Consider the following 27,184-nt stretch of genomic DNA (forward strand, 5'->3'; position numbering starts at 1 on the left):
TCTGTGTAGGTGGTCTGATTCATGACGGACTAGATTTTGGTGAAAGTACCACACCTTTAGAATTCACCTCTTTAATAAATTAATTATTGCTGTTACCATAATTGCTCTTATTGCTCTGCCGTGCGCACCGGAATGTGGTAGTTCGCCCTGAGACTTTGTGCTGTGTATGTCTCACGTTGGGAGTGTTGATGCGGTCCCCCATTTTTCCCCTTCTCTCCCCTTCCTTATCCCTCTTTCTTCCGCAGTGTTTGGGATTGCATAGGCTACCCACGTCATGGCTGGTCATATCACACACAAAAGCGTATGTGCAGCACAAACATGCTTTTTACTCGCTACAGCACACACTGGTGCAATTCTACTGGTTTGAACATGTGTCACCGGCCACTGATATTCCAAAAAACGAATCATTTGGACAATGGTTTACTGGATTTTCTCAGTCAGTGTATTAACGAATATTTTAAGTGACACGTCACTATCGTTTCTAATTAAACAGATTTATTAGAAACGATACAATAGTTTTTTTCCCTGGATATTCAACCATGACTTAATTCAAGACATGAAACCGTACGTCCATATCTTAAATGAATGACCCCAAACAACATTTCTGTGACGCCCTGCTCAGCCGCAGCTGCTTTACTCCGGTGTCGTACCTACTAATGCACTGCACCAAACAGTCTACAGAGTTTGGCTGAGTCTGACACAAAGCAGACCCGGTGTTCCCTACATATAGACAAATATGAATAATAAAAAAAAAAAACAGTGATGGCTGAATTTGAATACATTGCCATATATGTATTCAGAAATGTGTTTGTTACAGTACAAGAAGTGATGAATACACACTGGAATAAACATAAAATGTATCTGCACTGTACCATTATTTGAATTCATCAATTACATTTTGCATGTCAACATGAATAAATTAGCAACATGAACATCCACATTTTCAACTGTAAAACGTAAAACAGATTCAGTACAGATGTCTAATTTAGACCATTATACATGTTGTGTTACACATCACAAATTTTCATAGACTGATTCAAAAATCTCCCCTTCAGTTGATGTAGTCTTGATCTAGAAGAACAAAAAGCAATTAAAACGTCTAACATCTACTTATATATCATGCTGAAATGTACAACAATACATTAATACAAATAGGTAGAAATGGTTTAAAACGAACCTCCTTTCTGTGTTCTTGACTCGGTCCTCTCTGGCTCCTCATCGCCGATTTATTCAGAACATCATAAATGGAAGCCGGGCGGGACTCCAGCGCCTGGGGCAGAGAGAGAGTTTACAGACTCATTCTGATGTGTGCAATCCTTTTCTTGACCTGTGGAAATATGTCACATTCAGCTGGGGAAGAAGATCTGCCTTCTGGTGCTGATCGGCGGAATAAGAACTTCAAAGCACAGCAAGGCTTCGGTGAGACGTGTCCGGTTCGCTGCAGAGCTTTAGGGGCTTCGGGCCAAACCGGCTCCGTCGAGGGATGAGCTCATGTTGTGCCAGTGGGGCAGGAACACTTACAGCGTAGAGTGATGAAGGGCCAACGTCCTCTTCAGGCCTTGCCTCACTACTGCTGCCCCTGCCACCACCAGCACCACCGCCATCCTGGGCATGGCGTGACTCTGACTGGCTCTGCTGGAGAAACACACGCGTCACGCCGGGCCTGCACACGGGCATGAACAAATGTTTATGGCGGAATCGCGGTGAACGTCTCTTCTGCGTCTCTTCACCTTCTCCCTTTTGAATGTGTATATGGATCCGGCTAGGCTGAAGATGAACAGGAGGACTATCAAAAGAAACACTGGAGCCAGAGTCTCCAGAGTCTCCCCGTCGCCTTCCTGGTAGCCCTCGTCTAAAAACCGGCACAGGAGAACGGTAACAAGATGCAGAAGTGAAATATTGCAAGTTCCTCTTGGTTCTCGTTCCTGTTCCGTTTCATTTTGCAAGACTGTAAAAACCATTCGTACCACATGCCACCCATCTCCCCATCCTGACTGGTGCTCACCTCGAACCAGGATGACCCAGTGCGCCTGAGCACCGTACCGCGTGCAGTAGTACTCTCCAGACTCCGAGCTGTTGCGTAGGCTGATGGAAAAGCTCGTGTTGGGGCTGCTGGTCACCAGGCTGTACACCTTCTTGTGACCGAAGAAGCACTCAAACTCATTCCTGCGGACGGAGGCGTTTCCCGGCACGGTCGAATGAAAAGCAAACGAAAGGGTTTCCTGTGCCAGGGCCACTCTGGTCCTGGAGCCGGAAAGGTGGAGTTTCGGACGTCCTGGCGGAGAGAGAAGCAGTCCATCATGAAACATGAAAGGCTTAACGTTGTCCAGGCAACGTTGGACTTACCGGTGACATAATCCAGAAGGCGGGAGTAGACCATCCAGCACAAGACAGCCCTGGCGGCAGCACACATTCCGTAGAAACGTCTGCGGTGTCGGCGTGTGTGTGAAAAGCAGAGTCTCTCTGAGTGCCACTTCCTCTTCGATTAGTGACGGTGACACAAGTCTGCAGCGCTCCTCAGCCGCTCTGCTCACGGTGATAGAGCAGACGCGGTGGTGCCATGCGGGTGCTCACGTGGGACTCGGGCCACAAAGTTGTTATCCAATCTTAAAACAGCCTTACGCAAACGTATGACTTATTGATCCCTGCTGCTGAGTGGAAGTGGGTGGAGCTGCAAGCGGCTCCATTTCTACCATTTTAGTCGGGCACGGGTCTGGTCTGGTCTGGTCGGGTCCAGCTTGTGTGATAAATGATTGGTCAGCAAACTGGAGCTTCTGGTCTATAGTATCTATCCTGTCAGCATGATTCGCTGCTTGTAAATTTGCTTTGGTGATCGGTAGAAGTGTTATTGTTAATATTAATTTGAATTATCACGCCAGAGATGGCAAAAAAAATGGATGCTGACGAGGTGAAACGGAGGCTAGCCTCTGGACATTTTCCAGAAAGCCGGACTTTTCGTTTGGACTTGGGACTTGGGAGTGGGACTTCAGGAAGTATAGCCAAATTGAAATGTTTAAGCTTAAATATACATCCTTAATACAAACACAAAAAGAAGGAACACTAGCTGGAACTCCTAAGACTCCGGGTTGTTTCAGAAGATCAGACTTTAGTCTCTTCACTACAAGAGGGCAGACTGAAAACAGACGACTAGAAAAGGCTCCGATTGTTCCTCAAAATCGAATTCCAATCGACTTCTAGCATCCTTCCATGTCCAGAACAGAGGACCAATAATGCACTTGCTGCTTTCATGAGTTGCTCTCCGAATGCCCCAGAAGAACCCAGCTTGCACTGAGCCATCAAACCAAGGAAGCATCATAATGGAATTTCAGAACCTCCTATAGATCAGGCAAAGGTAGTAGCACTAAAATAGTAAGGAAAGTTCACATCAACTGCCATCTACAGACCTAGACGTTATAGTGCTGCTCAACTGCACTACATCTAACATCTCAGGAGGCTTCTGGAGGCTCAGGGGCAGTGGTGGCCTAGCAGTGAAGGAAGCGGCGCCGCAATCAGAAGGCTGCCGGTTCGAATCCTGATCCCTGAAGTGCCACTGAGCACAGCGCCGTCCCCACACACTGCTCCCGGGCGCCTGTCATGATGGGTTTAAAGCAGAGGACACATTTCGTTGTGTCACCGTGAGCTGTGCTGCAGTGTTTCACAATGACAATCACTTTCACGGATCAGATATTAGTTTTCATAAACCTGACCGCCCCTGAGTTTGTGGAGTTTGGTAAGCCGGGACAGGCAGGTAATGACGAAATCACATTGCGACACACCCAGCCATGTGGCCGAGCGAGAAAGAGGAAAAGGAATTTGGCGGAGGTGACAAATTGCCGTGGAGAAAATGAAGAGCAGCTGTGTGCGTGCATGTGACTTTCCAACACAACACCACCCACCCACTGGCCCAGCCCCTCTCCACTCACACCCTGGCTACGCTTTGCTGCTCTGTGAGGTCACGGTTGGCTCATGTTGGAGGTAGAGATCCGAAAAATGCAGAGGGAAGGAGAGACCGGAGTAACATCTGGATGTGCGTGGAGCACCTTCTTCATCTCCGTCCCGAGTCTGCTCGCCAAAGCCACGGGAAGCAGTGAAGGTGCATGTGGACAGTGGGTGAAGAGGCGCACATCTGGAAACATCTGGGCCGGAGGCAGCCGTTCGGGGGAGAGAGGGCCAGGGGGAGGGGCTTAGAGAACTGGGGGTGGAGGCGTGAACGTTGACTGCGCCACAGCCCTCCTGCAAACCTTCAGTAAGTGGATGCACACCGTCGCGCCACGTCCCGCCCCTAATCTCATTACGGCTTCACCGCTAGAGCCCCGGCCGGGAGGAGAAGACTGAGAAACAGGTGGACGGACGTGAGTAGCCCTTTTCTCTGCTATTCCGCAGCAGTGCATCATGGGATCTTCCCTCTCCCCCCGGCCAGTGGGTTCCCGGCTTTTGCTCTAATTTGGCCACTTTGTGAAGGTGCAGCCGCCGGCGAGTTCACCGCTCGACTCCGGGCCCTGAGAACGGTCACAAGACCGGCCTGCTTTGTAGGGAGATTTTAAACAGTAAAAACCTCTTGAATGTGGGGGTCCGGGCAGGGGGGACTGGTTTAACGTCAGCCTCCGACTCCTGGAAGGCTTCCGCTTGAGGGCCCTGGTGAAGCATTTGGCCGTTTAGGACGGAAAGCTCCTGGATGCGCTCTCGCTCTCTCTCTCTCTCTCTCTCTCTCTGTGTGTGTGAATGTTTTTCTTCTTTTTCCATTCTGGTGGAAGTCAGATTAAAGTCTGTTTCTTTTCCACATCCATCAGCCTGCCGACCTGCGTTCACAACAATACGAGGTTTGTCCTTGCGTTCCTGCGGGCAGGTGTCACGATGGCAGCCGCCCCCACACTAACGGCCACCGTCACCCTCCTGGTCATCGTGGCGTCCGTGGGGCCGACCAACGGGATGAGCAACGACGTGGACTACGGGAACTGGAACTACAGAGAAGGAGGTGAGGGTGTCACTCCGGGGTCACGTGGGGTGGCCGGAAAGGAACGCGAATGAACGAAATAATGCCATTTGCATGCGTCTCTGCTGGCGCCGCTTTGCTTTCCTCCCGTCGCTGCTAACCAGCTTTCTCAGCTTCTCCATGTTCCCATTTCGGAAAACCCAGATGGCTCGTTGCTTATTGGCTGCGCATGTAACGTGGTTAGAGATCCGCCCTGAGGAATTCTCTCTTGTTGGAACCCGCCTCGTTCTGCTCCTGTGATGGCGCTCTTGTTCTGTCGGGGAGCCCACAGTCGCTGCTTATGTCTGGCAACTAACGGGGAAATGGGCGGCAGCACGTCCCACGAGCCTAATCTGCCGCCGTTGCTCAATGGCTCCATTGTGTCCCCCCGGGCAGCGGACAGCGTGAACGTGGCCAACGTGCGCAGCGTGACCCGGGCGCTCGACTCCTGGGGCAGGAAGATTTTCAACGAGGTCAAGACCCTGCTGCACTCGCAGCCCAGCAGCCTGCTCCCGGACTACTCCAGGTACCGGGAACATTTCTATCCAATACGGCCTCGCGTCCACACGGAGGCGCCGTTTCAGGGGACCCAGGACGGTTATTCTGTAAAATGGGCTCCAGAGTGAATCTCTCGCGTCATACATTCAACAATGGCGGATAAAACACGAAATCCCCTCTACAACAACGCGTTTAACTCAAGGAGAGTTACAGCGCCACCTACAGGTGTGGAGGGGGGGGGGTTACGGGAAAACCCGTTCTCATGTGGGCGGGGCCTCGGCTATAACCTGGCATGCGTGAAGGATGCACACACACACACTTTCTGCCCCTGCTGCTGTTGATGAACTTCCCACCGCTGTCCCACAGGGTCCGCCCTCTCTCCGAGTCTCTCAACGACCTCTTCAGGGAAGTCTCGCACTTACAGCGGCGCATCGCTGACCTCAACCATCGCCTAGCAACTCTGGAGCCCTTCCTCCGTCGCCACGGCTACCACGGGGATGGGGAGCAGGGGAACGAGGCCGACAGGGTCCTGGCGCCTCAGAGCATCCGGGCCGGGGCTACCAGGCTGGCCACGTATCCCCGCAGGTACAGGGTCAGGGTGGCCCGTCCCAGCGGCGGCAGGGTGCTACGTACCAGGAGGGTGAGGGTCTTCAAGGACAAGGAGGGACGAGTGACAATGCGACAGGAGGAAAGTGAGAGATAGACAGGATGAGTTAAAAAGAAATAAGTATATATGAGAGAGAAAGAGAGAGAGAGAGAGAGAGAGAGAAAGCCTTCAAACAACGTATATGTTTACATTATAAACCTACTCTGCAAGATAAAAGGACCTAAAATATAATGTCTGTTGTATTATGCCCAAGACATTAAAGTTTTCATAAGACTCAACTCTCGTCATTATTTGTTCCGCCTGACTGGCTCAGGTGACAAGGGCAGAGTGAAATGCGACTGAAATGAATTTTGCGACCCTCCAGGCCGGCGGGGGAAAGGGGCCGAGGTGCAGCGACCGTGCGCGGCCACGTGGTGTCGCTGTTTCTCCGGAACCGGACACGCGGCGAAAGTGATTAAAGGAAATTATTCTAACGCCGCCGCTGCAGAAGACTGGCGCGATCAGCCGAATTCACCGCGAACTGTTTCGGTGACTGTCACGTGGGTCAGAGTTTATTCCCGAATTCGCCGCGAATGTGCTGAGTGTGAGTTCATTACTTCCTGGTCGACTCCGCGAGTGCGTAAAGGGCTAAAGTAACAGGTTAAATATTTCTGTATGTGTGTGTGTGTGTGTGTGTTTCGTGGGCATCCTGCTTGAACTACGTGTCCTCATTAAAACTTTAAGTATTAAAACGCCGAGCGTTGTTTCTACGGCAACAAGGCTCCCCATCCTGACGCCCCCTCTCTGGGCGTGCAATTGTCAGCGTCTGCCTCACACCTCCTTATTAAATGCTGCCTCCATCCCTCCCTCCACCCGTGCGCCTGTCGTCCTGGTTCCTCCGCCTTTTCTCCCCCCATCCCTCCTTTTCCTCCCCTCCGTACCGTGTGTGGGTGTTCGGCTCATGCTGTACTTTCCATTTCTGTATTCAGTATCTTGATTCATTGTTGCGTCCAATCCGCTAAGACAGTGAGGATACACAGTACAAATCCCACCCGTCTGAAAAGAGCCAGTTGCTAGGTAACACTTAATTGTCAAGAAGTAGTGTTGCAAGCTATACGCAGATTGGCTGGGGGTCTGAGAGGAGACACTCATCTCTTAATGTGTGTGTGTGTTTGTGTGATATAAATGGAATACGGCAGGCACACACACACACACACACACACACACACACACACACACACACACACACATATATATATATATATGGGTGTGTGTGTGTGTGTGATATAAATGGAATACGGCATGTACATATATATATGTGTGTGTATGTATGTATGTATGTATGTATGTATATATATGTGTGTGTGTGTGTGTGTGTATGTGCACTGTGCGCGTGTCTGTGTCCAGCGACTGGAGTGTGTCTGTACAAGTCAGAGTAAAGCAGGAGTAATGTGATGCAGTATTATTGCATAGTGGAGTAATGTGATGAACTGTTTCTGTATAGTGGAGTAAAGTGACAGTTTTAATGTATAATGGAGTAATGTGATTAACTATTACTGTGTAGTGGAGTACTGTGACAGTTTTGATGTATAGTGAAGCAATGTGAGTTTAATGTATAGTGGAGTAATGTGATGAACTATTACTGTATAGTGGAGTAATGTTATACAGCGTTACTCGGAGCTGGAGTAATGTGATGAACTATTACTGTATAGTGGAGTAATGTTATACAGCGTTACTCGGAGCTGGAGTAATGTGATGAACTATTACTGTAAAGTGGAGTAATGTGACAGTTTTAATGTAGTGGGGTAATGTGATGAACTATTACTGTAAAGTGGAGTAATGTTATACAGTATTACTCGGAGCTGGAGTAATGTGATGAACTATTACTGTATAGTGGAGTAATGTGACAGTTTTAATGTAGTGGGGTAATGTGATGAACTATTACTGTATAGTGGAGTAATGTTATACAGCGTTACTCAGAGCTGGAGTAATGTGATGAACTATTACTGTATAGTGGAGTAATGTTATACAGCGTTACTCGGAGCTGGAGTAATGTGATGAACTATTACTGTATATTGGAGTAATGTGACAGTTTTAATGTAGTGGGGTAATGTGATGAACTATTACTGTATAGTGGAGTAATGTTATACAGTATTACTCGGAGCTGGAGTAATGTGATGAACTATTACTGTATATTGGAGTAATGTGACAGTTTTAATGTATAGTGGGGTAATGTGATGAACTATTACTGTATAGTGGAGTAATGTTATACAGCGTTACTCAGAGCTGGAGTAATGTGATGAACTATTACTGTATAGTGGAGTAATGTGACAGTTTTAATGTAGTGGGGTAATGTGATGAACTATTACTGTAAAGTGGAGTAATGTTATACAGTGTTACTCGGAGCTGGAGTAATGTGATGCAGTATTTCTGTACACTGGAACAGAAGCGGTGCGAGGGAGGGGAAGGCGGGGATTAGCACAGAAATAAAACAGAGATAAAAACCAAAATAGATACAATTACGGCAAAATAAACCCCCCAGATCACACACAGAAACACGGGAGGCTGAACCCACGGGGAGAACCAGCAGAGCGGTTCTACAGGCAGAGGTCCGTCTGGCATACAGATCAGCACCAGGGGGGCAGACAGACAGACAGACAGACAGACAGAGGCAGTTAGACGAGTAGAATATAGACAGACAGACACACGGGAAGTCAGCGCTTCGGGCCGGAAATCAAGAGTACTCTCTTCATTTATTGAGATTTCTCCCTTTTTATTTATATAGATCAACACCGTTTTGTACAAAGAGACATGAGAATATATCTTAGCACTTATCTTCACATATATTGTATCAGTATCATAATTACCTTAAGTATCGCGAAATATCTCGTTAATGAAATTATTATTGTAATCCCAACACATTTGATTCTCTCTATACAAAAAGGGAGGGGCGGGGGGTGGAACAGCCCGGTCAGATATTTACACGCCTGTACATCTGCGAGTGCTGCTGACCAGATCAGATATGTCTGATCCCAAAATCCCAAAGTTTTTGATCAGAAAACCTGATTCTGATTGATTCTTCAAATAAATAATAAAAGAAGACACATTTACAACTGTAAATCCAACGTGTTCAGTTGCTCAGTGTTTTTAAAAGTTTTTTTTTTTCTAGTTTTATGAAAAGTTTTTGAAAAGGGGTTCATTTATATACAGACCTTGCATTCAACTCGCACCACACACACACACACACACACACACACACACACACACACACACACACACAGAGGTAATAAAGCGCATGAAGTCAGGCACGTATACAGTACCTAAAGAAAGCAGATTAAACCATGACTGAAAGATTCATGGGTTCCACTCGATTCATGGCTACTGCTGCGTAGGACAGAAGATACCAAAGCGCATGGAAAAAGAGAATGTAAGAAACGAAAAAAGGGAGAAAGAAAAAACAAGAAACCTTTTCTCTCGGTTTCCAAGTCAGGCCGCTACACGCTGTTTTGTCTCGCACCCCACCCACGTGCAATCAAAGGAATTGGTATCGGTAATGAAACGCGAGGCCAGCCACTCGTCACATGTCCCAGCCTCAACTACATAAACCTACCCGTCGTGCCGCTCTTCAGTCACTTTTTTATTATTAATGTTCCTTTAATTCATTTGACTTAAATGATGACATCACATTGACAAAAATGAAATTGATGTGACGAGGACATCTTCAAACAGTACAATAAAACCACCGTTCCTAAAAAGTGGAAATTACTTCTTGAAATGACTTCGCCATAACTTCTTGAGTCAAAACTGCAAAAAAATGTTGCTGAATGGTCAGGTGTGTTAAAAACATTTCGTCACATGAAAAACCTTTCTCTGAATAAACAACTGTAAAGAAAATATAAGAAGGATAGAACGGAAGAACACACGCATGCCTTTTATACACAGACTCAAAAAAACACCGACTGCTAAATCAATTATGATTAATGCACCAAAAAGTTCACATAATGAGATAACCAATAATATAAACATTGTGCTTAAGTGGGAAAGTTGTTTGGTTCATTTAACTATACCTTCAAAAGCACATTTTTTATAGAACAAACTCCCCTTTTGGGTTATTCTACAGAATGGAATGCAGAATGTGTTCCAGAAGGATGTTACACTGACTTGGTTACATCTGACTTGGTTCCAGAACCAGGGCTCAGTGCTTAAAGGTCCCCTGACATACATTTTTTTTGTTGTTGCTTTTATATCAGTCTTAGTTGGTCCCCTAATACTGCATCTGAAGTCTCTTTCTGAAATTCAGCCTTTGGTGCAGAATTACAGCCACGTTTAGCCAGTCACACGATAAGATTTCCCCAGGAAGCACAATTTGATGTCTGTAGCTTTAAATGCTAATGAGGAGGAGAGTGGCCTATAGAAGTTGAGGGGGGCAAGGTTTTCCAGAATGGAAATAGGAAAACACATTTGTGCCCATTGTTACATCCAATCATCGAGAAACTGCAATGCTTCGACGTTTGGAAGCCATGCAGATCTGTACGCCTGAGCTGCAGCTCTCTGAAGCAGAATGCAGAATGACCAGAACGCTCTTTACACCTCTCGCCATTTCTAGCCACTGCAGGACCACAGACAGGCCAGGGGAACTCGTATTAATGTTCAATAATCTCACACAGTGGAATTTTCATGATAGGGGACCTTTGAAAAGCCAACTGCTGTAATTTGTCGTGTGAAACATGACCAAACTGCTTTAACCTAAATGTATTCTTTTATTTAACACTGTCTGTTAACACTGAGATCAGTTTTCACGCCCCTCAGGACTGACTGTACTTGCAGATGCATTATTCAAGCCCACTCTTCAGATGCTTTAAGCCTACTCTTACGACTTTAAGTGCTTTAGCCTATTTATTTAAAAAGGTGTTTATTTATAATAAATGCATCATTTATAAATATACATTGAAAGATAACTTTTTTTCAAGCGAAAAAATATAATCCATGTGCCTTTTTCAATATCAGTGTATAGCAAGTGTCATGTGCTAATAGCAGAAGCAGGGTGAAAAGTCTAAAAAATTTCGGAAGTATTAAATGGACTACTATATTAATTTGTGCATCAGGTTAATACTGTTTGACAGCCTGTCAGCTGTGACTGACAGCTGCCGTTTGTCACCAGTCCGTGACGGTGACAGACAGTGATAGGCCTACCGGTGTCCTAAACTCTAGTTTCGCTGGTTCATAACACCAGCGTCCTCACTACCTGAACTGTACAAAACTGGACCAAATAAAATAATATATTAGCAAAATACACGCGGATGTTGACATAGATTAATCCTCCTAAAGTTCACACCGTTAAAATTGTTCATTACTGCTGGCCAGGTATATGTCCTGAGGGACCAAGAGTGTGCTTTAAAATGCCTTATAATGAAGTCGTTTTACAGCGGCAACAAAAACCCACGACGTTGCTTTAATTTTGGGCCTTGATCAAAGACTCTGGCTTGGTGGCTCAGGAGAGGGGAGGTATCATAAAATAATGAGTCCCATTGATTTCGTTATAATAATGTGCTGAGAAGCGAATACCCATTAGCACTTCGTGGTTATAAAACTATGGCCTTGCTGCTTCCCATTTCCGCAAGACCTGTTGAGATTATTTTTTTTAAGTAAAAAAGGAGGAAAAAACGTCAAAGGACCACTTCCTTAAAATATCAAAAGTCACTGATACAGTGCTCCATTTCAGTGACTTCATATAGAAAACAAAACCAGTCAGTCAAGGGCACTGCATTAAGTGAGTGCAGGGGCCAAAAATGGTTACCATGGCAATACAGCCTGTCAATCTGGTATTCTACGACTCTGGTAAGGCACATCATGTGCAATTTTCCTAAAACAAATTTTCTATGAACAAATACACACCTCCCGAAAATGGTTAAAATTATAATCAATTATTATGATCAATAATTCCTTTACAACAAAATCTCAAGTACGGTTAGAGTACTTCTGCAAGTCATGCCTTTCACACACATTTTACAGCACTCCGAAACAGAAAAAAGAAACATGAATTATCAATAATAATTAATAATAATCGCAATAATAATAATAAAGAAAACAAACATTTCTTCAAGTTCAGCATAAAATAAATCATATAGCAAGCTTCCTGCAGTGTGGTTCTGCTAACAGAGAATTAACTACAATACAATTATTCAACAGCAGAAAATATTTAACTCAATCCCAAACTGAACATCATAAACATAGAAATGATATTTAATAACATCAGCTTTTTAACAACATTATCAATAGAATTATTGTAAGTTTACCCTGTTACTTTGATACAGTAATTCGTAATCGTTCATGATTGTACCATATATCCACTGCAAGCTAGGCAGGATTGGAACTTTGATTTGGTGTAAAGGACAGAAGAAAAAGAAGGAGAGAATAAAAAAAAAAAAAAAACGAGAGAATAAAAGAGAGATATGTCGCTCTCTCTTCATGTCTAGAAGGGCCGTTCCCTTCTTGGTATGTACATATGTGTCCCTGATCACACATTGGACCCTATCGCGTGGAGCGCGGATGTGTCGGCCAGCTTTGTCACGCTCTCTCTCTCATTTGCTCTCTTTTTCAGCGAAAACGTACAGTACGTTGAAAGTGGACAGTGTCCCCTAAGTCTCTCATGTCCCCGAGTCCTTCCTCACCTTTGTTAGTGTCTCTCTCTCTCTGTCTGTCTGTCTCACCGTGTCTCTGTCTGCCTGTCTTTCTGTCTGCCTTTCTCAGACGTCGGACTCAATACTGGAGAGCTTCTCGTACACGTGCCCATTGCTCGAGCCGTTGAACGCCCGTTGGCCGGGACCCATGCCCAACCCGTCCCTGGCTGACAGCAGCTTGTTGTTGCCGGGGGCCGCGCCTCCGTGGTGGTTTCCCATGGGCCCCCCCAGGCAGAGCTCCTTGGGAAAGTGGGAGCCCATATTGGAGAGGACCCCTGAGGTGGCGGAGGCCGGTAAATAGGAAGTTACGCCCATGGAGCCCCGGAAGTCAGCTCGGCTGTTGTTGAGGAGCGGCTGTTGCTGCGGTTGCTGCGGCTGCTGCTGCTGCTGCTTTTTGACGTAGTATGATTGGGCACCGTGTAAGAGACACTGGTCGTCGCCGAACGTTGGGATGAATGGGTTCTGGCTCACCTTATCTGGGTAGAGAGATTTAGACAAGGAGTGAGTCCCCGAACCTCTGCCACCACCACCACCGCCCATATTACCCAGCCCTCTATCTCGGTCCCTCAGGTCGCGCTCTCCTACTGAACGTCGATGCAGCGCTCCCTCGGCCCCGCGGCTGAACAGGCTAAAGGACGACCCGCCCGCCTTGCCCCTCTCGCTGGCTATAAACGAGCCCTCTCTCTCCAGCCCTGCATACTGCTCAAACATTTGGGCGTAGGGGCTAGAGCCCTCCATGAAGCGGTCTTTGTCCTTCAAGCTCACACTCCTGGGAGGGGGCAGCATGGAGGCTCCACCAACCCCGCCGCCGGCTCCACCCATGCGCCCTGCCCCTTCTTTCTGCAGCTCCACGAAGGTGTCGTAGGAATGCTGCCGGCGCAGGACCCTTCCCCCTGGCCCAAGTTTCCTTCTCTGGCCTGCTGCGCCCTTCCCCACCCCAATTTGCTCCAGCAGGAGGTGGTTATCCTCACTGATGTCATACAGGTTGCCCGGCTTCTTGCACGACTCGCAGCGCTTACAGGAAGCGGAACTGGGCCGACTGCCCCCTCCTCCTCCACCCCCACCTACGGTGGTGGGCCCACCCCCTCCAGCAGAATATCCTCCTCCTCCACCACCAACTCCTCCTCCAGCCCCATGGAGGACCAGGGCTTTCCCACCAGCCCCTAGTCCCCCACCCATGCCACCACTGTGGCAGTTCCGACACTCCCAGTCTCCACCTGCAAGACCGCCTACCCCACCAATGTTTTTCTCCCAGCATGCATGGGCCTGTTGTCCTGGTGACTCTACACCCTTACACTCTGTCTTCTTGGCTTTACCTTTCAAAAAATCATCCATCGGCACTAAACTGGTGCAGTTACCTCCGCCACCACCACCTATACCCCCTCCACTCATCCCTCCCCCTCCCCCCATCACAGGGGGGTCCGTTAGGTCCACGTGTTCCCATGGTGACAAGCCCTCCTTGGCACGGAACTGGTCCACATAGAAATCCCTCAGATTATCTTTGTCGCGGAACAAGTAAGAGGAAGAAGAGTTACCCCCGGAGGCGCCTCCCCCCCCTCGCGCTGCCTTGTTGCGCTCCAGGGGGGGGGAAACGGACCGACGTCCCAGGTTGCTGTGTTGGTGGTGGTGATGGTGGTGATGGTGGATGGTGTGGTGTGGTCGCCGGCGGAAGCCCAGCTCAATCTCGTCCTGCTCTCGTCGTGACTTGGCTGAGGCGGGCCGCTTCTTCAAGCTGTCACGGTACTGCTGCTTGCGCCGCTTGGCATTCCCCTCCAGGTTGCCGTAGGTGACGGTGTGCGTGGAGATGTCCGACACATCCGAGCGGATGTTCCCATCGTCTCCCCCCGAACCCCCCCCTCCGCCCCCACAGAAGCGGTCGTGGCCCGCGATAAACCCTGAGCTGGACGCCCCACCCTTGAAGGAGAACCGGCCATACAGGTCTGGCAGGCCGGACTTGAAGCTTGACTGGTGTGTCTGGTGGCCCGCGATCAAGTCAAACTTACTGTTGTTCCGGTGCGTCAGTGATTGGCGCGGCTGAGTAGTGAAAATGGGTGCCACCCCTCCCCCTAGGCTGTCGCAATCGAACATTCCCCCCTCCAGAGAACTGGCGCTCCCTAAGCTACGCGGACGGTTGGGCAGAGGAGCGGACATACCGAGTGGCAGCCCGGGGCTCGTGCCTGGTGCGTGATGGTGCAGGTAATGGTCCTGGTACAGGTTGCTGTCCTTCAGGTGAAGGTTGCCAAAAGTCCTCTCCACATCGCTGGCGTAGTCGCCAAACACGCCGTCCTCTGGCAAGTAGGGTGGCGGCGGCTTGCAATCGGAATGGCCTGCCAGGCTGCGCCGGTGCTCGCCGATGTCGTAGACGGCGGACTCGCGGTGGCCAGGGTAGTCCAGCGCGCTGTGCGGGGAGCCGTTGACCCCTGGGACGGAGGTCATGTTCTTGGCTGTCCGCAGCAGCCGCAGAATGTTGGAGTGCGTGTTGTTCATGCTCGCGTTCATGGTGGCCGACGGCGAGTTCAGCGCCGAGCCCTTCTGCTCGATCTGGACCCCGTGGATGCAGCTGTAGATGCCCTGTGGACAGCAGGAGGCACAAAGGAAAATGAAGAACAGGACAGAGGTGCATTTGGTCTTTGATTCAAGCCCAGACAAAGGCATGCGAACCACAGAGAAAGACGTAAATCAACAGACAAAGGGAGGGAAAGAGAGATTTGGCGGATCTAGAACGCTGCTTGAGAAGAAACCTGAAATCTGTTGCATGTTAGAGTGAACGATGAGTTCATTAATACAGAACATCATGCCACTCCTTCTGATGGGCAGATCCTTTACCTTGAATTGTCTGCGAGGAAGAGGCAGTGGAAGGGGTAAAAATGGAGGGCGGGATGAACAGATGACTGATGATGACGGGCAAGTAGCGATCTTGTGGCTCTAACCGACAATCAATATCTTCAGTCAATGCCATTAAAATTCAGCTGACACCGCCGCCAGCCATCTCTCTCTGTCGTCAGAAGTAACGATGTGTTGAGCGAATCAATCACCCAGCATCATTACAAAACTTCACTTTTATCAACGCTCGTGTCATCTCCAGCGTCTGTCTGGGTAATGTTTGTTTCACCCAGAGAATTTCATTCTTCTTGCCAAGTCTTGGGCTTCACGATGGCAAGATGATTTTAATCGGCAAGAGGAGACGTTTATGTAAAGTTAATTGGATGTTTTGTTATCAATATTTAATGCAGGCATGGAATGAAGGAAAAATCCAATCTCTAGAAGGTAAATGGCTGTAAACACGAGGCCCCATTGAGGCGTTGGGAACATTTTCTTGTCTATGGCTTCTTTACTCATCCCACCTGAACGTACGAATCTGTTCTGTTCGTTCTGTTGTGTCTGTCTCCTTCGCTCTCTACTTTTCCCATCGGAGAACAGACCCACCGGTCTCTGCCTTTTTTTTTTTTTTTTCCTCCGCTCCTCCATCACACCATCCTGATTTTCACTTTCTCCTCCATGTGTGCTGTCAGTTGGGAGACACCTCATGTACATTTTTGCAGGATGCCGAAACACACCTGTGTGTGTGTGTGTGTTTAGCAGAGCTTGGATGCAGTGTAAAGGAAAGCTTGGTGAGGTTGAACACCTGTCATATTTCTTGGCACGAACACTGGTGTGACTCATCCTTTGAAGAACTGCAGAAAAGCTTTCCACTGTCGCTTTGTAGCAGGATGCCTCGTCGTGTGAATCGGACTAGTTGCTGGTTTGTGTAATGAAACCGGCCGTTCACAAAAAGAGCCGTCTAATTACAAGCCAAGAGTGAATTCGACGTCAAGATCCGGTCTGTAAAATCTCTCGCTGTTCCACTGAGAAAGGTTTATTTCTGAACAATGAAAAAAGCATTTCGTTTTTCATCTGTCGCATGAAAATCCTTTTTATGCAAAAATAATGACTTGCTGTCTAGCAGGGTACAGTATTAGATGCAGAAACTACTTTTAACCCATGATTTGTTGTATTTTCAGTTCATTATTGTTGCCTACGTTCGGCTCTTTGTTGTAGTTAATTTGTTTAAGGGATTAATGAATATATGCAGTAATGTATTCCAATACAATATAGGAAAGGAATGTGTTCAGAATAGTTTTAGAAAACATATCATTTTTGTGGTGCATGTGTAAAGCATACTTCTGGGTGGTGAATTTGTTGGTTACATTTTGCATGTCTGCATCTGCCAGGGGTGATGCTTCTACATGCATCTATTGCTCTATACTCCTGCCCTTAAAAAATAAACGGACCTGGAAAAGTGGGATTAGAAAATATTAAATCATATAAACTGTGGGCTTAAACATGTAATTAATTAAAAACCATGCAAAAAAAATAAAAAATAAAAATAAATAAATATATATATATATATATATACACACACACACACACACACACACATATATACCAATAGAAATTACATATATATATATAGGTAATTTCTTCTTCAGGTCGACGTTGAGGGGACACTCTCGGAATCACCTGCGGGGGCTGCCGTGTTAGCACCAGGCAGGGGATAAATAAGTACGTGGACAGTCTGTGATGGATTCAATTTAGCAGTGTGCGGATTCAATTTTCTGGCACTAGGAACCATTTGTCTTCTTTCTGAACCATTGCGGCTACTTGAAAAAAGAAACTGCGCCGTGTCTCCTGCCGCACAGAATTGATGCTGGTGGTCTCAGGCCGCCATTAGTCTCCACCTCACCTCATTAGTAATATTAGTAACAGTAGGAGTGTCAGTGGTCCCGAAACCCACCCTGCTGATGGAGAAGGTCATGCCAGGCTTGCCCGAGCACACGCCCATGAAGCAGAAGCGCAGCTGCCAGTAGAAGAGGTGCTCGCAGATGAAGGTGATGAGCGAGAGGGCCATGGCTGCCCCCAGCATGTAGAAGACGCCCGCCATGTTGTCCACATCCAGCTGGCTGCTCATCACCTCGTTCTTCTCGTTGTGGCAGATCCCGGTCAGCCACAGCGACTCCAGCTCCTCCATCTCGCCTAGACAGGCGGACAGATGGGAAGACGAGCAGATAGAGACCGTTTCAGGTGAAGGTCATGGAGAGTGAGAAAAGAATGAAAGTTTTTATCATTGGGGAGCAGTGTGTGGGGACGGAACTTTGCTCAAGGGGACCTCAGTGGCACCTTGGCAGTTCGCTAGGCCACCACTGCCCTTCAGAGGAGCAAGGTCTAGTGCATGTAAATGTTTCAAGGGTGGCTTGGTAAGTGTGTGTGTGTGTGTGTGTGTGTTTAGCTGAGTGTTCATGCGCACATCAGAGGGGCATGGCAGTAAACAAATAAAGGCCTGGTGACGTGTGACATTTGTCATGTTAGATTATGCCACTTGCAAAGCCAGCGGAGCTAATCCTCATTAATGATTGATTGCAGGAGTCGCTTGCAATTTGGTTGTCAGCGCTAAATGTGGCCCCCGAGGCTCCAGCGGTCCAGAAGCGAGGACAGGACCCAGCAGATCCAGCCCCGATAGCACCCCCGGGACGGACCCACACATGTCCGCTTAAATCTGTCTCCCCCCGTGCCTCCCACAGGTCACCACTTCCAAGCGTCACATGCACATGTTTGCATATACAGAGTGGACAGCAAATGTCTAAGATCGTGCAAAATATAAACATAAAATGTAAAAGGACACTTTAAAAATGACATTTTTAAGATTCTGAGCCACTGGTCAGATGCAAGCACACCAGCATTTATTCCTCAAAAGGGCAGTTTTCGTTTCCACGTAACTCAAATCATTATTTTTAAGACCATTGGATTAAATAAGAAATAATTACATGGGATTTGTTGGCATGTTTGGCCCATTTTCACCTTAATAGTCATCCTTTATTTGCATTGAGTTGGAGGTTCTGATAAACTTGTCTCGGGGTCACACATGCACACCATTCACTCGCACACGGCCACAATTCACCTGCACCGACACGGGGAGAGCACGCAACTCACAGCTCTGGAGGTCCCGATGCTAACTGCCATGCCACAGTAGAAACGGCAAATCACTGTTTTACATACTAGACCAGCAATCCAGAATCACGATAATCCCATAGACTCGGAGGGAGAGGGAACCGGAACCATGAAAGGTGCAGTTCACGAGCTTGGCGTGACACGAGCCTCACAATCCTTCGCACGCACGCGCCCCGAGGCACGTTTGCGTTCACTTGAGAGACACCGGAAGCCCCCAGAGAAACGCGGAACTAGGCCGCTGCTCTCGGCCCCGGGCCGCGCACTCACTTACGTAAGCGGCGTTAATAATAACAGACTGCAGCGTAATGGTCCCGAACACACCTGAGTCGGCGCCGAACCGGAGCCGGGGGGGGGAGGCGCGTGTGCGCTCACCCCCAGACGAACGGATGACTAATAGCCCGTGCGTGGCAAACAAACGCGCCTCGGCTATTTCAGACCTTTTCATGTCTATAGATCCGCAGGTGAAGGTGAACCACCAACCCGGTTGCCAAGTCTGTCCGGACGCGACGCCGGAGCCGCGTGGGTATTGTGGCCACCAGAACCCTGGTGAGTTCTGCCGGCGTGCGGTCGGCTTTCTCCGCCCTTCGGCGGACAATGGGGGCCCCTGCCATGCCTTTGAAATGACCTGAGTCCCCGATGGATTTCTGCTCTCCGGGGACGGCCCGAGCCGCACGTATCTCCTACAAGCCGGGGCCCCATGCATCATGCTTTGCTCGGGCAGATGGGCCAATAATGGCATTGTGACATGCACTCATGAGCTAACTCGCTTTCGCAGTCTTCTCCATTTCAGCTGGAGGACAAACGGCGTTTTGCGGAGCAGCGGTTTTTATTGGAGTGGACATTTTTCTCTTCCCCTCTCGCTCTGTCTCTCTTGCCGGTCTCAGCAGATTCAGCGTACAGTATCAGGTCCACAAAAGACTTAGAAGCTGTGGGACGTGGCCGGCAGGGATTCTTAAAGGATACGCACAAGTTAAAAATCATAATTAAATGATCAAAGAAGGAGAAGGAGAAACGAGCGAAAACTAAAAAAATGACTAACTGCTTCTGTTTCATCTTAAAGTATTAAGAATTTTTGCCATTATAATAGAGATCTGCTCAAGAGCTTCCATTTCATATGCAAATTTACATTTTGCCCAAAATGTCACTCTCACCCACACGGTTCTCACCCCTCGACATCACCCTGCAGTTTAGAGGAGACTCAAAAAATTTGAATGTGATGGCAACGGTTCATTGATTTTTACATTTAATTGAAGGAACAATTCTCTTCAGAATTGGGACATTTCTGTGACATAAATCCCATTTGCCGGTTAGGTTTCCACGAGCTACCAGCCGTTAACATGAAACAAGAAATATTTTTCATTATGTGCAACAAATATAGCGCATATGAAAGTTCACCTTAAAAAAAATGAATTCAAATGACCTTTTCCCACAATGTTCTGGTACATTATGTGGCAAAGTGGCTTTGAGAAATGTGCTTTTGTTTTTTGTTTTTTCTTAAAATGACCTGAAACTGGACATTACTGACAAAAAGGGAAGAAATGGGGGTGTGTGGTGAAATGCGGACATCATCCAGCCCATCAGAGCCCTTTATATGGTGTGAAGCCGCATGAAGAATACAGAATCGCGACTCATGTACGGTACATTCTATTGTTGAGACATTCTATACACCGCACATGTTGCTTTGTTTGTGCAGGACCAACAGCAGCAGGTATTTTATTCGTATGTCAATCAAAGCGCCGTTTTCCGCAAATGCACCTTTGTGTGCAACACAATTGAACGCTTTTTAAGAACCAGGTCCCACTCAAAACCCTGCTTAAAAAAACTCTGAAATTATTATCATTTTTTTTTCGATCTCTTTTGAAAGAAAACAAAATTATCTTTTTCAGTAAATGCTGGTCATTGTGCTCAGATGAAACTGCAAGGAAAAACCTACGATAAGCGGCCAACTTTTCCACCACGCCCTTCCAAATGAAATTCCCTGCAGAAGCACCACTGTGGTTTAATGATCTGCTTCGGGGTGAAAGAGGGGCTCTTTTACCATCTCCAAACAGGGCCAGGATGGCCAGGTCCACCTGTCTCTTCCAGCCGGAGTCTTTCTGGATGGCGATGCCGTAACCTGTGGTGGCGAAGATGTAGCCGCTGCCAATGGTGACCAGCTTACAGCCCTCGTCTCGGCCGGCCATGTAGTTCAGCACAGCGGCGTCGTAGATGAAGGCGTCCAGTTTCCTGCGGTCGGGCAGAGGTCAGGCAGAGGTCAGTCTAATGTAGCAGACATGCTCCTGCTGGGACCCACGACTGCAGCAATAACCAATGAAAGCGAAGTGAAAGGATTGTCACTGTAAAACACACAATCTGCTTTTCACAGTGACAACCTCAGGTGGCACCTCTGGAATGATGGGAAAGATGCAGATTCATACAGAATGAAGTGAAATAGAACCTCTGCTGTCACCCAACTTACAAAAATCTGCACTCTTTTCCCTAAATGGCATCACACAGAACCGCTGTCTTGCACATATATGTATATCAGGGTGTCCTCAAATGTTTGGAGCGAGATTATGGGGATAAGCCATGTCGAAAATGTCGACGCAGCCATCTGTTGCGATGCTTTACGTGGTGATTGTCAGGATCCGGTCCGAAATGGGGGTTACTCCGGTCCGGGTCAGGATCAGGATCCGGACCGGAGTTTCATTGTTGTCCTGTGTAATGTTCCCTAATCGTTGAAGGACGCTTTCACCTGACATCACGGAACAGGGGTTTAATGGTGAATCACAGGACAGGGGAGACATCCGAGACGTAGACACTGGTGAACACGGAACATAACTTCAAAGACCTGACAGTGGACAGAAACGAACAGGGCAGCTTTATACAATTAACACAGGTGAAAACGATTAGGGAACATTACACAAGACAACAATGAAACTCCGGTCCGGATCCTGATCCTGACCCGGACCGGAGTAACCCCCATTTCGGACCGGATCCTGACAGTGATATTGTATCGATACAGGGACATTAAATGTCAACATTTTTGTAATAAAAAAATATGGCGCTGGTTCAGTCCTCTTCAAGCACCACAGCAGCCTTAGATAACTGACTGGGCACTTAAATATATTCTCCTCAATCTTATGCATTCTGTCTTAACGTTTTTGGTGTCCACTAGTTCAGCGTGTTAAAATGCGAAGACAGTACAGTTATAATACAGGTTTGGCTTAATTATGAATGTATTATGATCCACCCAGATCGTACACAGCATCTTGTATATCAGCTCTGTTTTTACATTTTCAGAGAACTGTAGAATATCTCAATATGTACAATATCACAACATATCGCATCGTGATTGCATTTATCATGTTGCATATCGTATAGTGAGATGCTTGACAATACACACCCCTAGTATATACACATAGATAAGAACGTATGGCATGGATTATTGTTTTTATGTCCATCGTCTTATTTCTGGTGTTCTTTTTGGAAGGAATTCAGGGATCTGAGAGCAGGAATTAAACAGTAATGAACATGTATTTTATACAGCTCAACGAAGACAGGTCTCACTATTTTCCTCACACTGTCCATAACTGTCCACACTGTCTTCTCATCCCTTTTATTTCCAGCCTACAACATCTGTATTTTTCTCGCTCTCACCCCGTCTTCAGACTCTGCAGAGCTTCGTCTACGTTCCTCTGATGGAAGCTGGTCATGTAGCTGTGCATCTCCTTGTAGTTGTTCCTGATGTTCCTCTCTGTGCTGCCGTTGGGCACCGTGCCGAAGCGAAACGGGGGTGTGTAGTCGTTCGGCCGCTGAAACTGGAGGCGACAGGAAGAAAGCGGTTTGTGGGGGTAAAGCGCTTCTCAGAAGCCCCGTAAACGATTCTCATAAATCATGAAAAGTGTTTTTATGTTCTTCAGCTACGCGCTGCTTAAAAATGCATCGCTAGTTTATTCCCATTGTGATTTCTAGGTCGTTGAAACGGAGGCGGTCTGCGCTCCGGTACTCGGATTATTACTTCCTGGTTAACAGGCACGTCTCAGACGGCTGCTCTGGCCCTCAAAGCCCCGGCGGGGGGGATGCTAAACAGGTCCGCGGTACCTTCTTGTCGCTGAGGCCAGACACCTGGTCCACGTACTCCTCCTGGATCATGAAGGCGGCCAGGTTGGCGGTGTAGCTGGCCAGGAAGATGACGGCGAAGAAGGCCCAGACCGACACCATGATCTTACTGGTGGTGCCCTTGGGGTTCTGCACAGGCACAGAGTTGTTGAAGACCAGACCCCAGAGCAGCCAGATGGCCTTGCCGATGGTGAAGGACGGGCCGCCAGGCTCTGGGAAGGAGAAAAGGGGGCAGAGAGGGGAGGGAGGCTGTTAAGACAGAGTCAAGGGAAAGGATCTTATCCCTTTTTTTTTTTTTTGGCACATTTATAATGAGTTTCACGGATTTAATTGTGCGTTTGTCATGCATGCTATAGTGAGAAGTACTGAAATGAGCCTCTTTTGGCCAAATGCAGCATCTAAGTATTCAGTAATATTTGCAATGAAATTTGTCCTCTGCATTTAACCCATCACCCTGAGTGAGCAGTGGGCGGCCATGACAGGTGCCCGGGGAGCATTGTGTGGGGACGGTGCTTTGCTCAGTGGCACCTTGGCGGCTCGGGATTCGAACCGGCAACCTTCTGATTACGGGGGCCGCTTCCTTAACCGCTAGGCCACCACTGCCCCCTATTAACTCCTGTAATGAAGTGCCGGGGGGGAACCGTCTGCACGGAACAGAGCTGATGGCGCCACTTTTAATAAGGAACCGGAGCCGCTACGGAGTAGAGTAGACCACCGCCCAGGGCACGCCGCCCGCCACCGAGCATCACTTCAGCGGGACCCGGTCGATATCGGGGCTGCTGGGGTGGGGTGGGGTGGAGGGAGCCGCGGCGCTTTGGTGTTTAATAGGTGTTCCGTCGGCTCCGATTTCGCGGCCAGGAGTGACTGGACAGTGCGTTTACAGCGTGCGAGTCTCTCACCTCGTCCATCGGCGAGGCAGCGGTTGTAGCCGACCGGGCTGAAGTACTCGAACACGAAGACGGCCACGGCCGAGACAATCAGCAGCATGACAAACATCATCACCCACACGTCCGCGCTGAAGGGCTCTGAGGGAGGGAGGTGGTGAACATCAGGAAACCCCTTTCTAATGGAGGAGCTCCTGTCTGGACAGGTATACGCGCTGATCATTGTGGAAACGTTTCTCATTTCCTTTCTCATCCTCCCGTGCGGCCCACATTACTTTTTCATCTGCAATGTTGTACTATTGAATCATCGAACAATCACTGGATTTCCTAAAGTCTCGAAAAAACAAAAAACTACAGCAGTACGTCAGTAAACTACAGAAAACACTACAGCGAGGCGGCACTGCCTCTAATCCTAGATAATCCCAGACTTCTGGGAGCGGCTGGAAGGAGGCTGTAACCTCAACAAGTCCCCTACCCAGTAAAGACAGAATCGATAAATACTGTGAATATGCTCACCAAGGAAAGCCGATGGAGACACTGTGCCGTTGCTACGGGAAACCATGACACTTATCCCAGTCTCTATGAAGGGCACGGAGAAGTCGATGACCTCTGACCTTTCTTCGTTTATGGTGAGGGAGCCCACCGCCATGTGGGCATTCTTCTGCACCACCTGGAAGAGACGGGGAGTGAGAGGAGCTTCGTCGGCTGGTCGCCACGGAAACTGGTTATTAGCATTATTACATACAGAAAACACCCAAATACAATTTTCTTTGTCACGGTAACGAAATTGATTAAACGGAATGAATGAAATCAGGTGGAGAATGTGGAGCAGAAAGTGGGTTATTGCAGCGTCTCTCCTCCCTGCTTCTCCGGGCTTCTCTGCAGGTACATCCAGCCCCAAACGCCTCGGGCCCGAGGCTACGCGCGAAAATGGGGCAGGCGCGGGCCGATAATAGGGCGAGCTGATGCGGTCCCATCACCCCCCTCCTGCCTCCTCTCAGCACGCCGCCTATCTGCCCCGGGAACATGGAGATCCGCGCGTGTGCGGGTCTGGACATTAGCATGTTTGGCGCTGCCTTGCCGCTCCACGCCCTCCTACCTGCGGCAACTGGCCCGAGACTCGCAGAAGAGTCGCTGGAGGCTCCACCGCGAACGCTGATAACAACATCTCGGTGACTTGCATGAATACTTAAACCCTCAGTTGATTCCGTCCCATGCAACACCACACAATGCCACAGCAGCAAGGCTCATTTGTTCATCTTTATTCTTTTAATTTGCTAGCCATCCCTCGTTTACGCCGCCCAATCATATCATGCGACGCACTGCTGCCGCTGCCAGAGCCGTTCCCATCTCACGCACTGCCATGCGTGCGCGCCAGTGAGGCAGATCGTTTCGAATAGGTGATACACACCAGCTGGACCGGGCCTGGGGCATTCTCTCTCTCTCGCTCTCTCGCTCTGCCCATCACACACACGTTCACGTCGACCACCGTATCACATTCTGCACGCGTTTTTCCTCCGCCAGGCGGCCCGAGGAGAACTGCATGGCCGAAGGCCGCACCTCTCCCACCATGCCGTTCCACGTGCCGTTGATCTTCTTCCCGTGCTTGCCGTTGGTCACCAGGTAGAGGTCGTAGGTGAACTTGACGGACTTGGCGATCTTCTTGAGGATGTCTATGCAGAAGCCCTTGCAGCAGCGCTTGATGTAGATGCCCGACTCGCCCGTCTGGTTGCTGCGGGAGAGGGGGATAAAGCAGAGTTAGGGTTTGGCAGAGTCCGTGTTTAAACAGGTGGAAGAAATCCACAGAAAGGGAATTACAAGCTGAAGGGAATTACGCGGCTAGAAATGACCAAAAAAAAATTAAATAAAAAGAGATAACTGGAGGGATGACAGGGCTCTGAGTTCCCACTTCAAAACATTTTTATCAGTGGAGATAAGAAGCGTTTCCACTGGTAATTAAATAAAGTCTCCATTTCCCATTTAGTTTTATCCCGAGCTAGTGCGTGTAAATTTAGAACATACCATAAAAGTTTTATGCATTAATAGTCAGGAGTAAATAAATCGAACGGCCCTTAATTAAGGAAAACGTGGCTTTTGTCACTACTGCTGAACAGCAGTGGGGTCGTGTTAACAGAAGGAAAAGTTCTTTATTCATTAAGAACCCCTCTTTTTTTATATTAAATTAAACACTTGACATTGTGTGCTTGAATGAAACGACATGAAGTTAAAAAGGTTCCGTTAGATATTTATGTTCTATAACCATTCTACATTACTTGTAATTCCTGTAAAGCCCATTTCGGTACGCCTCATTGTTTTATGTATCTAAATCTTCACATTCAAAAAACCCACCCAAAATATTTCCTGCACTACTTGTTCCTCGCTCCTGTGACGCCAGATACACTAATATGATGCAACGTCTTAAAAAAAAAACAACACTCGGTAGCAGCAGTCCCATTTTCAGCAGAGTTTTCAACAAAATGTCATGAAAGAAAGCTCCACTAGATGGAACGTCCCTTAGACATCACACTACTGTCGTCACCAAAGGTTATTAATGCAGATGGCATTAAATGGAAAATGGCATTTAATTAACAGCAATTTAAATGTCCATCACTAATTTCTGGAAATTTTCTAACATCCCCATGATCAGTGGAGGGTTGTGGGATGAAGCTGGACGCCTCACAGGAGTTTGAGCTGCTTTCGGCACGGCACAGTGTTCCTCATGCAGGTCCCACTCAGCGGGTCCACGTCCTCCACGATGACGAAGGGCGCCTCCTCCAGGGTCACGATGGACAGGTGGTCGTCCTGACGCTCCTCTGCTCCGGAGTACAGCTCAAAGCGCGGCCACACGTGGTACTTCATCGTCAGCGAGCCGTTCTCCCACTTGCCCACCTGAGGACGGAGACGTGGACAGAGAGTTGCAGGAGGGAGAGGAGAGAAAAAGGTGTTTTATGTTGCTGGTGTTGCTCTACTAGAAAACTACATTCCGTAAGCTGCTGTGTAGGCCCACATTGATCAAGTCCTGGAGCTCTTCTAGGACAATAAGGTCCTGCGAGTTTAGGAGACTGTTCTGCCATTGTCTTGTATCACATATCACATGTCACATGTCATCGATCTCCTTTCTGAACCTCATTCTAAACAAATCAAAGGATTTTTAACCTTTACAGAGACACCAGTGCAGTGGACGTCTGGTACAGAGGTTATGGTGCTCCATGGACTTTATCTTCTATCAAACAATGACTCACCCTGTCCCACTGTCGTTCCTTGTCCAGAAGTATGATGACAAGCTTGGGGTGCATCTGGTAGCCGTCCTCGCTGAAGGACAGGTTTCGGCCCTCAAACGTCACATTCATCAGGTACCTGAGGAGGAAATGGCCTCACATTAGAGGCGGGGCTTTCTAAAAAGCCGATGGGGACGCTTGGCGATGAGGCGAGGACGTCTGTAAAATGTTTTCCCTTCAACATAGCTGCCCACTGAAAG

The 27,184-nt window shown here is 48.1% G+C and overlaps 2 protein-coding genes across 6 annotated transcripts in view; both read right to left on the reverse strand.

The window, feature by feature from the left end:
• Positions 1-530: 530 nt before the first annotated feature.
• Positions 531-2,791, reverse strand: nfam1 (NFAT activating protein with ITAM motif 1). Of its 3 annotated transcripts, XM_028972464.1 has the most exons (6): positions 2,347-2,629; positions 2,006-2,275; positions 1,731-1,852; positions 1,522-1,635; positions 1,178-1,270; positions 531-1,071 (listed from the first exon to the last, which is right to left on the reverse strand). In XM_028972464.1, the coding sequence occupies exons 1-6, from the start codon at positions 2,411-2,413 to the stop codon at positions 1,015-1,017; spliced, it is 723 nt and encodes a 240-aa protein (XP_028828297.1). In that variant the 5' UTR covers positions 2,414-2,629; the 3' UTR covers positions 531-1,014. The 3 variants fall into 3 exon arrangements, with proteins under 3 accessions (XP_028828297.1, XP_028828295.1, XP_028828296.1); XM_028972462.1 differs by having other exon boundaries at positions 1,731-2,275; positions 2,347-2,791; XM_028972463.1 differs by having other exon boundaries at positions 1,522-1,632; positions 1,731-2,275; positions 2,347-2,631.
• A 6,017-nt stretch (positions 2,792-8,808) lies between these two features.
• Positions 8,809-27,184, reverse strand: part of grin2bb (glutamate receptor, ionotropic, N-methyl D-aspartate 2B, genome duplicate b) — a 62,985-nt gene continuing 44,609 nt past the window's right edge. The window contains exons 7-17 of one of the 3 annotated variants that reach the window (XM_028971971.1): positions 26,949-27,063; positions 26,387-26,595; positions 25,267-25,438; positions 24,223-24,376; positions 23,722-23,847; positions 22,805-23,034; positions 22,361-22,521; positions 20,760-20,947; positions 17,511-17,749; positions 14,272-15,307; positions 8,809-13,212 (exon numbers count right to left, since the gene is read on the reverse strand). In XM_028971971.1, the coding sequence (XP_028827804.1) occupies positions 12,803-13,212; positions 14,272-15,307; positions 17,511-17,749; positions 20,760-20,947; positions 22,361-22,521; positions 22,805-23,034; positions 23,722-23,847; positions 24,223-24,376; positions 25,267-25,438; positions 26,387-26,595; positions 26,949-27,063 (3,040 nt within the window). In that variant the 3' untranslated portion in view covers positions 8,809-12,802. Of the gene's footprint in view, positions 15,308-17,510; positions 17,750-20,759; positions 20,948-22,360; positions 22,522-22,804; positions 23,035-23,721; positions 23,848-24,222; positions 24,377-25,266; positions 25,439-26,386; positions 26,596-26,948; positions 27,064-27,184 lie in introns of all 3 variants that reach the window. The other 2 variants (XM_028971970.1, XM_028971969.1) reach the window with 2 other exon arrangements.

This window comes from Denticeps clupeoides, chromosome 3 (genome assembly GCF_900700375.1).
Source record: "Denticeps clupeoides chromosome 3, fDenClu1.1, whole genome shotgun sequence".
Classification (NCBI taxonomy): domain Eukaryota; kingdom Metazoa; phylum Chordata; class Actinopteri; order Clupeiformes; family Denticipitidae; genus Denticeps; species Denticeps clupeoides.